This window comes from Pecten maximus, chromosome 4 (genome assembly GCF_902652985.1).
Source record: "Pecten maximus chromosome 4, xPecMax1.1, whole genome shotgun sequence".
Lineage (NCBI taxonomy): Eukaryota > Metazoa > Mollusca > Bivalvia > Pectinida > Pectinidae > Pecten > Pecten maximus.
The window spans coordinates 13,387,084-13,400,161 of NC_047018.1; the positions used below are offsets into that span (position 1 = coordinate 13,387,084).

Genomic DNA, 13,078 nt, shown 5'->3' on the forward strand with positions numbered 1-13,078 from the left:
CAGGGATCCTGCTTTAATTTACCCCTGGGGAAGTCTAAAACTAGTTTATACAGGAAAATCACATTATTAAACATCGCTTGTTAAATTGCCAGTAGAAAAAAAAACTTGATGAGAATTATTAGTATGGGGTGGCAGCTTGATGGCATGAACATATTGGTCAGTATTGATAGAAAACAATATTGGCCACTACTCCTACTATAGGGCTATCATTTTCTATTAATATTAAACAGAAGCAGACGTCTCATTGACTGAAATATTCAGAACTAAGGTGACTAGTAAGGACCATGGGCCTCTTAAGCTTGATGATTTTACGAGATGTGTCGTACTTAAGAAGGCTTGAAAAGAACCATCCACTGACATTTGCGGCATTGGCCAGTAGTGCCACCATCTTCCTCTAGTGTAAGATTGTATTAGCAGAATGTTTAAGCTACAGTTATGATTACTTCGCTAGTATAAGGTAGGGAAGGTTAGGGTTATCATGACGCTCAATGACTCTAGCAAGAGAAAGGCGTTCAGGTGAAAACGGGGGAATGGTCAGCAATCAAGGACATGCAGGATGCAAAAAGCGGCCTTAGACACAGTTTGACCAGTACGTCAAGGAAGACATGGTCTGATAATATCAATCCACTCACAGGCAACAGTGGAAAACGCCTGACTTCAGAGAGAGAATGGCATTGGTTCAGAACACATGAGGAGGGAAGGAAGACAAAAGCTGTGGAGAATGGCTGCCAGATTGTCTGGACAAGAGGAAGCGACTCACCTGGCAGAACATCTGGAGATATCCACCAGCTCAGCACGTTCTATCTGACGTCTTAGCATCGCCGGTCAATCTCCACAGACCGGGTCTGGTACCAGATCCTAATATGTGTACTGTGCAGCAAAAGGGGGTTCTTGGACCATTTGCTGACAAACTCTCATCAACACATGCACGTTACACGCGGAGGCATAATGATGTTATGTAGCTTGTAGATCTTACCATCAAGTTTGTGAAGGAAGGCCGAAATTCAATATCGCACGGATCCAAAAGGAAAAGACAAGACTTTTGGCCCATGGAAGTGGATCTGAACGGAAGATAATCCTTTAGAGCTCTCATGTTCAACATCTCGCTGTTGTCTAAAGGGGAGCAAGAAATAAAGAAATTGATATTGGCAGAGCTGACTCTGCCATGAGTATGAGAGGAAAGGTGCCAAGTACAGGAAAACGTTGGCAGTGTCGGGAGCACAGGGACTACATGTATTTGGACCTCCCCTAGTGTGTATAGCACATTTTGAGATGTTTTGGGGGCTAGATTAAAATTCGGTAAAAATGACTCCCCCGGTGTTCATTATATACAGGACTAATGTAATCATTATGTACATAAGTCCTGTATATAATGAAAACCGAGGGAGTCATTTTTACCGAATTTTAATCTAGCCCCCAAAACGTCTCAAAATGTGCTATGCACACTAGGGGAGGTCCAAATACATGTAGATTGTAACTAATTCTCAAGTCCCTGTGGTCGAGAGCAGGTATGACAGACGTGGAACTTGCTTTAAGAGGTTAGGTGCACACAGGCAAAATGTCTTCAAGTCAATTTCAGGTTGACCTGAACAGAGCGGAATAGTCAATTCATTTCAAGACTTTTTTCAGGTCAATTTCTGGTCAATTTCTTGACATTGAAATTGACCTTGAATTTCTTCCGTGTAGAGTTCAGATCAAATCAGACCAATTTCAGGTCGATATTTTTTTCAGGTCAAATTTATCTCAAAGTATTTTGCCTGTGTACCCTACTTGGGCTAGCTAAAGATCTCTGGCTATTTTTTGGTTCTGACGCCATACCCAAGACCGACATTTGAATGATCCAGTGGTCGCTATTTTCCTGTTAGAGACGTGTGTTTTTAGTGTGAATGAGGATTAACACTGGCGGAGTTCATATACTTTCTGAACGTGTCTTTGACATAGGTCTATACATACATTTATGACAGACAGATAAATTCCACTGCCTTTGAAAAACACATCTTTTATAGAAACCAAAGAATTTAATAGTTTTGTTTGACAAATATGTGACGTCAACATATGTTTGACTGATAGAGGATTTTTTTAACCGTTTGCCATCTGCCGTTCAAGAAATTATGCATACCCAATATATTTTATTGATTATATAGAGAATTCTTTATTGAATCTTAAATAAGATTTTTAAAAAATCAATCCAGTTTGTCCTTTATTGTATGTACTAAGTATTCGGTAATCCAGAGATATAGCCGTGCTAGATACGTCTTCATTTTAAAATGAAAACAAAAAACAAAAAAAACTCTAGTCTATAAAGTTCTATGTCGCAACTGAGCAACATATTACATCTTATAATACACCTGTCGAAAGTATTCTTTATTATGCCCATGAAGTATGGGGAATTAATAAAGCGGTAGGCCTATAGGGGAAAAAAAAAAAGCTTGGTGTAAAGAAATCTAGGTCGCCAACCTCTAGCAAATACACAATTGCTTAGAATGTTACAATATTTTTTTTTAATTATTGAAATCTGATAATTGTATCTTAACGGAGGCATGTAATTTTCTTATATGGAAACAGAGGAAGAAAAAGAAAAAACCCAGTTGGATGGTTTATATTAAACAAAAGTTATTTGAGCTGTATTCGGATATGTTTGGGTGAGACAGACACCAGCCGATATCAATTTTTTGCCTAAAATTAAACAGATAATCAATTATCATTCCAGCCAAATTTTGTTTAATCGAATGTCTCGAGTAAGAAAAAGTCACTTTTCTGTTTCATCTAACTAAATCTTTACCAAAACAACCGAAGAATTATGATAACTAAATTGTCTTTCTGTACATAATTTAGCCATAGAATCCGGAAGTTATAGGGGATAAATATTAGCAGGTGTTACAGATATTGTTTAAATTGTAATTCATTGGATGTTGAAGACGAATATCAATTTTTTTTGTCGGTATTTTTCGGATATTATGAAAAAAATGTAAATAGAAATTTTTTACACAAACCGTCAGTTTTTAATTATTTAAGGTTATCGAACTATTGTCGAACTATTGAATTCAAACAATCAAAAAGAAATTTGTTAGTAAAGTTTATTTCAGAAGCTTACAAAACAACAATTTTTGGCCTGAATGTATTTTTCTGTATCACTGTCTGTCCGATTGTCATCTGTTCGTCTGTTCGTCCGTATGTCCACTACGATAGCGATCTTTTTTTCATTTTTGTACGTGTATATAGTTACAGCAATAACTTTTGTTCTATATTGGGTGTAACATTCTGTTAATTAAACTTAGCCACATAGTGTAGTTTACTATATTGCTGAAATAATCTAATGCTATGTATATGTATTGTGTCGCTCTGTAACATGAGTATACATATGTACTGATGTGCCGTAATTACGGCTAAATTTAGTTAATGCAATGAATGAATGTGAATGGTATACACCTGTGTATCCACCTGTAGTACTATAGTCTGCATATTAAAAGTTATATGGTTGTGTAATTGTCTTGTTTACTGTGAAATACACACATAGAAATATCACAAGATGGTACGTTATACCGGTTCCAAATTAAGATTTGCATGGTGGAAAGTCTTCGCCTTGTTGTATTGTTGCTATGTGAAAGCGTCTAAGTTGTCAAGTGCAAACTTGATTTGATCACGTGATACCAACAAACATGGCGTACGTCTGAACGGGCACCTGCATGGAAGTGGCTGTCATTACACAGCTCTATTAGTGATAAGATTAATCATTGGTGAGTTTTTAAAGATGATTTAAGCGAAATATACACGTATTTAATGTTGGTTACTATTCATATTGGAGTGCCATATGAATTGAAGGTAAACGCAGACAAAATTATCGGATATTTTAAAGTCCAGTAGGATCGGAACATCGATCAGATCTGGACAACTGTCAACTATATACTTGTGTTGAACTGTGTGTTGTATCAGTCTTTGTTTTCCTACTATTGAATTGTCAATTACAGCATTGTGTGTTGAAGCTCGGTACAAGAATAACCAATATTGGGAGAAAGTATATATAGTTATTTTTATGTGTACTCCATGCTTATTTTGTTGATTGTTATTGATTTCATTTTGGGAGGGGGAGAGGAAGAGGGGTGTAAAATTGTATCTATGGATATACAATGTTAAACCCTGATTAGAAATGTAAAGTTCTGTGGTAGACCCATTCAGTCTGCCAAAATACTAGAAGGAGGGATATATATCCTACAACAGAACGGATACCCATCCTCCCATTCCACTTCCCCTTCAATCTGCACCTCTCTGCAATGTCACACCTCCCCACATACCACACCTCTCCACATATCACACCTTCTCTAACAGACCACACCTCCCCATATGTCAAACTTCCCCACATTCCAACCTCCCCACATATCACACCTCCCCACAGACCACACCTTCTGACAGACCACATCTCCCCACAGACCACACCTCCCCACACGCCACACCTCCCCACATGCAATACCTCCAGACTTTCCACACCTCTCCACATGCTACACCTCCCCACATACCACCCTTTCCACATACCACACCTCCCCACATGCCAACTTCTCCACAATTACCACACCTCCTTACATGCCACACCTCTCCACATGCTACACCTTCCCACATGCCAACCTTTTAGCTTCCCACATGCCAACCTCCCCACATGTCACAAGGCCCAACATGCGACACCTTTCCTCATGCCACATGTCTGCTGGGGACATGCCACACCTCCCCACATACCACACCTCTGATGGTGACATGCCACACCTCCCGTAAGGCACATGTACTCATAATATGTTTTCAAATCCAATTTAAGTACAGGATATTATAGGAATGCAGCTGTTATAATGTACTCTAGCATTCAGCAACATAAATAAATAAGTCCTTACAATGCAGATTTGTCAAGATCCTGATCAATTTAAAACCAGTTAATATTTGTGATACCTTTCCTTAGTCTTTTATCTTCTGATGCATTATACGTCTCTGTAATAAATGGACATATCATTTAACTGTACAAATTAAGTGTCAGTTAACTGTACATATTAAGTGTCAGTTAACTGTACACATTAATTAAGTGTCAGTTAACTGTACAAAGTGTCTATTAACTTGTACAAAGTGTCAATTAATTGTACGAATTAAGTGCCAGTTAACTGTACAAATTAAGTGTCAGTTAAAGTGTCAGTTAACTACACATTAATTAAAATTCAGTTAACTGTACAAAGTGTCTATTAACTTGTACAAATTATCAGTTAACTGTACAAAGTGTCTATTAACTTGTATAAATTGTCAGTTAACTGTACAAAGTGTCAGTTAACTGTACAAAGTGTCTATTAACTGTACAAATTGGAAGTTAACTGTACAAAGTGTCAGTTAAATGTACAAAGTGTCAGTTAACTGTACAAAGTGTCAGTTAAATGTACAAAGTGTCTATTAACTTGTACAAAGTGTCAGTTAACTGTACAAAGTGTCAGTTAACTGTACAAAGTGTCAGTTAACTTTACAAATTGGAAGTTAACTATACAAAGTGTCAATTAATTGTACAAAGTGTTAATTAACTATTAATTTTAACTTAAATTAACAAATTAAGTGTCGGTGAACTGTACAAATTAATTGTCAGTTAACAGTACAAGTGTCAATTAACTGTACAAAGTGTCAATTAACTGTACAATCTTAAAGAGGCTTGCCCGCAGAGAGATCAGAAAAATTGGCTAATAGAAAAAGATTTTTTACACATGACAGATTGTTGGAATTGTTGAGTTTTTCATTTTATTTTCCTTATAAAACGCTGAAAAGTGATATTAAAACCTCATTTTTTAAATATTATTTATTTAATCGCAACCCGCAATAAGTCCCCGCTATAAAGTGGAGTCTAATTTGATTGACACATCAAAGAAACAAGCACTGTGCACAGTGCCGCACAGTGATAACTTCAAAGGCAGCGGCGATTTACAAAGAAGATTTGCCGTTATATTCCATACATTTCCCTCTCAGGTTGAGTTTTAAAACGTCTTTTAAATACATATTCTGTAATTGTTTTCAAGTAATAAAGTCGGAAAGCCTCTAATTTTGTCACATAGAAACGTGTACTGAAGTTTATTTAGTGATAGGAGATGTGCCGTTTACCGGTCCGTCTGCGGGTAAGCCTCTTTAAATATTGCCGTAAATACCTGGTTACCATAATTGTATACTGTAATTTATCTTTTTTTATTTATCAAAGGAGAGGGGAAAAGAATAAAAAATGATATGATTATCTATAAGAAGATGTATTGAAAATAAATTTTGTGATTTCATCAATGCTTTATATAAACTTTAGACTCCTAAAACTGATATTTCTTATTATCAAAAAATTTATAACTGTTTGGTTTTGTATTATAACCCATATTAAAATCAGTTAACAACCTGCAGACAGCTAATCAGTTAAATAATTAAGCTATATACCATCATTATATGTATTCGTGTAAATCAGACTGAATTTCCATTTGTGTAAAATTACTCATGTAGGGAAATTTACTGGCACTTGTGTGTGATTGTTTACATTAGAGACAGCACTGTTTTACTGGCATTTCTTTATATTATTACAAATGAATATCTAAAAGTGGACGATTCTTTTCTATGCTACCTATGAATAATTTAGTGATGATTTTAAAAACAATGTAATATTTCTATAAATAACATGGCAATTTCATCTACATGTACATGTATATTGTGTAGGTAAAAACTATTATTATCATCATATATCATCACCGATACAGGCCATTGGTATGGATTGTATAGTGACGTAAAACATTTAACTCTATTGTGAACTGATTTCATGGTTGAGTTATTTCCATAAGAAATACTTCATGCCTCGGGACTCCATTGTGAATGTTTAAGGTTCTCCCATTGTAGGGTATTTAACTATAAGACTATTCCCCAATACAGACAGAAAGCCACTACCAGTGTGTGGAGTTCATCCATCAGAATAGTAGATATTTTTAACCATTCTATAGTTTCATTTTTTCTCATTCTGAGCAGGAAAGATGTAAATAAGTTAACAGTGTTAGTGAGATAGGACTGAACACAGGACCTCCAAACCATGTATAAATAGATTCATTACAAGTTGTGTGACATGTAGTATTTCCTGGAGAGTCTTGGGAGAAGTTCTAGTAACGATGGCAGTTGTGTCTTATTATTGTAGGTAGATTGATGTTTACCTGGCAGTTAATTGATGTTAACCTGATTTTACCTGGTGGTTAATTGATGTTTACCTGGTGGTTAATTGATGTTTACCTGGTGGTTGATTGATGTTTACCTGGTTGTTAGTTGATGTTTACCTGGTGGTTGATTGATGTTTACCTGGTGGTTAATTGATGTTTACCTGGTTGTTAATTGATGTTTATACCTGGTGGTAAGTTGAGGTTTACCTGGTGGTTAATTGGTGTTTACCTGGTGGTAAGTTGATGTTTACCTGGTGGTAAGTTGAGGTTTACCTGGTGGTTAATTGGTGTTTACCTGGTGGTAAGTTGATGTTTACCTGGTGGTTAATTGGTGTTTACCTGGTGGTAAGTTGATGTTTACCTGGTGGTTAAGTTGAAAATAGAATTCCTGCTTCCAGTGCAATTTGAACATTGTTAGATTCTTAATTACCATCTGAAGACAAATAGACATCAGGACGATGTTGATCTGGAAGTAGAACTGTGATTTGCTGGTGGAGTTGTATTCATTTGCTGCATTCACAACAATGTTAAGTATCGGGGTCAACTTGTCTGTCTCTGACATATTTGGAGACAGAATCTCTGGGTGGTTCCTTGATTTTTTACAGTTTTTTTTTTAAATTTGTGTTCACAGTTTAACTTAATCACCATCACACTACTGGGAAGTTGTGTTAATTTTTCAATTTTTTATACTAGTGTGATAATGATTCCTATTCCTCAAAATCTTAGGAGTCAAATTCAAGGTCATGAGTACTAAAAGTGATGTCCTAAGGTTTATAAGGATGCAATGTTTTAGTATAATTTTTGTTAAATTTTCCAGTTCTCTATAGATAAATTTTGCATTGTTGTAGATTATGTAAATTAATAGTTTTCAAATTCAAAAAGTATAAAGTTTACATTGTAGATATTGAAGGTTCAGCATAAATTCCTTTAATTTGGTGATGCTTGAGCCTGAAACTATTAGTAGTTGCAAGGTTTAGAAACATATCTTAAACCGTGTTTTAATCATAAACTGTGTTCACAGTTTGATATTGAGTATGCCCTATATATATATAAAATATCATAGATGTTGGTATATCTTATTGAAAACCGCACCTCTTATGCTTATTATAAACAAACAACTTTACCTGATCAGTTTTCAATTTTTGACAAATTTCTTTTTTTTGTTGCTTCTTTTGAAAAAGGTGATTTTGGATGATCCAAAATTGGTATAAAATGGAGAAAAAAAATCTTAATTAGCAAAAGTTGTTCATAATTGCAAAAGTGGTGCAATTTTTATTAAAATATATCAAAATCTCTAATTTCGATGTCGTAAAATACAAAGAAATCTCGCAAAATCAAGACTGTCTCGACTTTCCAACCCAACCTGTATAATATACCGTACTTATATGTACACATGTATATGTAGCTCACAGTTAACTCACTGTCAGACCCACTCCCATTACCCTGCTCTACTGAACAAATAATATATAATATTTACATTTCTTTCATTTACTGTACATTTAGAAATAAATATTTACTTTATTGTAGGTATATACTTTTGTGTAATACATAATATGTAGATGGTAAAAAGCCTTCCCTTTAATTCAGTATTATTTGAAATCCTGTTTCGACAAAAGAAAGGGTTTCTTTAGGTTTATTATTTTAAACAATGGGAGCATTAGCTGTGAATGTGTAGATTTACCCAGAGAGTGACAGGTTGGCTATAATTGTATAATATAGATTTATGGAACCGATTAACTGTTTAGAGCTGTATATATATACATGTCATGTATGTCCTTCTATAGTGACTGTATACAGCCCTGCGTGGAGTACCCTCAGAAGGTTGGTTGTCTGCCAAAATATAATTCTAAATTTGTGGTGTACTAAATCCAACCCCAAACTGATTAGGTACAGTAAATGGAAAGTTTTATCATCAGGTGTAAATTTGATCATTTGAGAAAATTCAATGTTAAACATGTGTGTGTGATTGTGTGGTACAATCTTCATTACAAAGAAGGACAAAGTTTTATGTCATTTTACTTGAATGGAGCAGCAACAAATGATTTTTCTCTTTTATGGGTACATACTTTTGGATTTTACAATATGTTTTAAATGTTATTGAACTTTTCTTTCATTTCATGTTTTACAGATTCATCAGATAGAACCTATGGCTTAGATTCAGAATTCTGTGTGTTGCAATGGAAATAGAGGATTTTACATTAGAAGATCTTTTGGATTATAATTTGAAATTGACTTAATTTGATTGGATGATAAGACAACCAAAGGCGGGGCTTGAAAGGATGCCAGGCATGAAGCCTAGCTCCTCTGTCAGCTCCCTGGCATCAACTGAGAAGCAAGGTAAGGATAACAGGATTGGTTGGATTTGGAGCCATTTTTCAGAAGTTGCACCTCTTCACTGAAAATCTTGACATTATGATGGCGTCTAAGGCTGTATTATGTATATGGTTATTTTTCTGTAGATATTTTTTTCAAACTTTTGAGATATATATTACTTTGACCTATGTAGTTGTACCCCTTCTCACATAATGTTTGAGTTGATTAGCATTGATAAGAGGGCAAGAGTATCAAAAGTCAGTCATCCTGGTGTCAGCTTTAAGTTGGAACTGTTATAGTTCAGCTATGAGTGCATAACGGGTATACAAGTTTTATATCTAGTTTAAATTAAACACATGCATTTTTTGGCTTGAAATTTTTTTATACTACTAAGGAAAATGTACAGACCAAAGTATGGAAATAAGACATTTAAATTCAACCCTAGTGAATGTTATTGTAAATGCAAACTTTTATAATGACTTCCTGTTACAAATAGGAACTTGTTTGATTGGCTGTGAAAATGTTTTAAATAGAGACCTTAATTAAGGGCTTAGTTGTAAATTATCATACACAAAGTTCAATTATACCACACTATTGTGTGAGAATTTTACTTCCTGATGGACGTGTGAGTATACTGTCCTTATACATATGGTCATGTGAGAATTGTCAGACATTACACAAACAGGTACATTATGATTTACCTGACCAGACATTACACAAACAGGTACAGTATGATTTACCTGAATATACCAGACGTTACACAAACAGGTACATTATGATTTACCTGACCAGACGTTACACAAACAGGTACATTATGATTACCTGACCAGACATTACACAAACAGGTACATTATGATTTACCTGACCAGACGTTACACAAACAGGTACATTATGATTTACCTGACCAGACGTTACACAAACAGGTACATTATGATTTACCTGAGTATACCAGACATTACACAAACAGGTACATTATGATTTACCTGAGTATACCAGACATTACACAAACAGGTACATTATGATTTACCTGACCAGACATTACACAAACAGGTACATTATGATTTACCTGACCAGACATTACACAAACAGGTACAGTATGATTTACCTGAATATACCAGACGTTACACAAACAGGTACATTATGATTTACCTGACCAGACGTTACACAAACAGGTACATTATGATTTACCTGACCAGACGTTACACAAACAGGTACAGTATGATTTACCTGAATATACCAGACGTTACACAAACAGGTACATTATGATTTACCTGACCAGACGTTACACAAACAGGTACATTATGATTTACCTGACCAGCATTACATAAACAGGTACATTATGATTTACCTGACCAGACGTTACACAAACAGGTACATTATGATTACCTGACCAGACTTTACACAAACAGGTACATTATGATTTACCTGAGTATACCAGACATTACATAAACAGGTACAGTATGATTTACCTGACCAGACATTACACAAACAGGTTCATTATGATTTACCTGACCAGACATTACACAAACAGGTACAGTATGATTTACCTGACCAGACGTTACACAAACAGGTACATTATGATTTACCTGACCAGACGTTACACAAACAGGTACATTATGATTTACCTGACCAGCATTACATAAACAGGTACATTATGATTTACCTGAGTATACCAGACATAACACAAACAGGTACATTATGATTTACCTGACCAGACGTTACACAAACAGTTACATTATGATTTATCTGACCAGACATTACACAAACAGGTACATTATGATTTACCTGACCAGACATTACACAAACAGGTACATTATGATTTACCTGACCAGCATTACACAAACAGGTACAGTATGATTTACCTGAGTATACCAGACATTACACAAACAGGTACATTATGATTTACCTGACCAGACATTACACAAACAGGTACATTATGATTTACCTGACCAGACATTACACAAACAGGTACATTATGATTTACCTGACCAGACGTTACACAAACAGGTACATTATAATTTACCTGACCAGACGTTACACAAACAGGTACATTATGATTTACCTGAGTATACCAGACATTACACAAACAGGTACATTATGATTAACCTGACCAGACGTTACACACCAGGTATATTATGATTTATCTGAGTATACCAGACGTTACACAAACAGGTACATTATGATTTACCTGACCAGACGTTACACAAACAGGTACAGTATGATTTACCTGACCAGACGTTACACAAACAGGTACATTATGATTTACCTGACCAGACGTTACACAAACAGGTACATTATGATTTACCTGACCAGACGTTACACACCAGGTACATTATGATTTACCTGAGTATACCAGATGTTACACAAACAGGTACATTATGATTTACCTGAGTATACCAGACGTTACACAAACAGGTACATTATGATTCACCTGAGTATACCAGACAATACACAAACAGGTACAGTATGATTTACCTGACCAGACATTACACAAACAGGTACATTATGATTTACCTGACCAGACATTACACAAACAGGTACATTATGATTTACCTGACCAGACGTTACACACCAGGTATATTATGATTTACCTGAGTATACCAGACATTACACAAACAGGTACATTATGATTTACCTGACCAGACGTTACACAAACAGGTACATTATGATTTACCTGATGAGACGTTACACAAACAGGTACAGTATGATTTACCTGAGTATACCAGACATTACACAAACAGGTACAGTATGATTTACCTGACCAGACGTTACACAAACAGGTACATTATGATTTACCTGACCAGACGTTACACAAACAGGTACATTATGATTTACCTGACCAGCATTACATAAACAGGTACATTATGATTTACCTGAGTATACCAGACATTACACAAACAGGTACATTATGATTTACCTGACCAGACGTTACACAAACAGTTACATTATGATTTATCTGACCAGACATTACACAAACAAGTACATTATGATTTACCTGACCAGACATTACACAAACAGGTACATTATGATTTACCTGAGTATACCAGACATTACACAAACAGGTACATTATGATTTACCTGACCAGACATTACACAAACAGGTACATTATGATTTACCTGACCAGACATTACACAAACAGGTACATTATGATTTACCTGACCAGACGTTACACAAACAGGTACATTATAATTTACCTGACCAGACGTTACACAAACAGGTACATTATGATTTACCTGAGTATACCAGACATTACACAAACAGGTACATTATGATTAACCTGACCAGACGTTACACACCAGGTATATTATGATTTATCTGAGTATACCAGACGTTACACAAACAGGTACATTATGATTTACCTGACCAGACGTTACACAAACAGGTACATTATGATTTACCTGACCAGACGTTACACAAACAGGTACATTATGATTTACCTGACCAGACGTTACACAAACAGGTACATTATGATTTACCTGAGTATACCAGATGTTACACAAACAGGTACATTATGATTTACCTGAGTATACCAGACGTTACACAAACAGGTACATTATGATTCACCTGAGTATACCAGACA

At 35.4% G+C, this 13,078-nt stretch overlaps 1 protein-coding gene across 5 annotated transcripts in view; it reads left to right on the forward strand.

The window, feature by feature from the left end:
- The first annotated feature begins 3,648 nt into the window (after positions 1-3,648).
- LOC117325288 (tubulin polyglutamylase TTLL7-like) overlaps positions 3,649-13,078 on the forward strand; it is a 59,209-nt gene continuing 49,779 nt past the window's right edge. For all 5 annotated transcript variants that reach the window (XR_004532232.1, XM_033881402.1, XM_033881404.1 and 2 more), the window contains exons 1-2: positions 3,649-3,737; positions 9,313-9,521. Coding sequence is in view for 4 of the 5 variants with exons in the window: in XM_033881402.1 (XP_033737293.1) it covers positions 9,431-9,521 (91 nt within the window). In the remaining variant the exon portion in view is untranslated. The remainder of the gene's footprint in view (positions 3,738-9,312; positions 9,522-13,078) is intronic.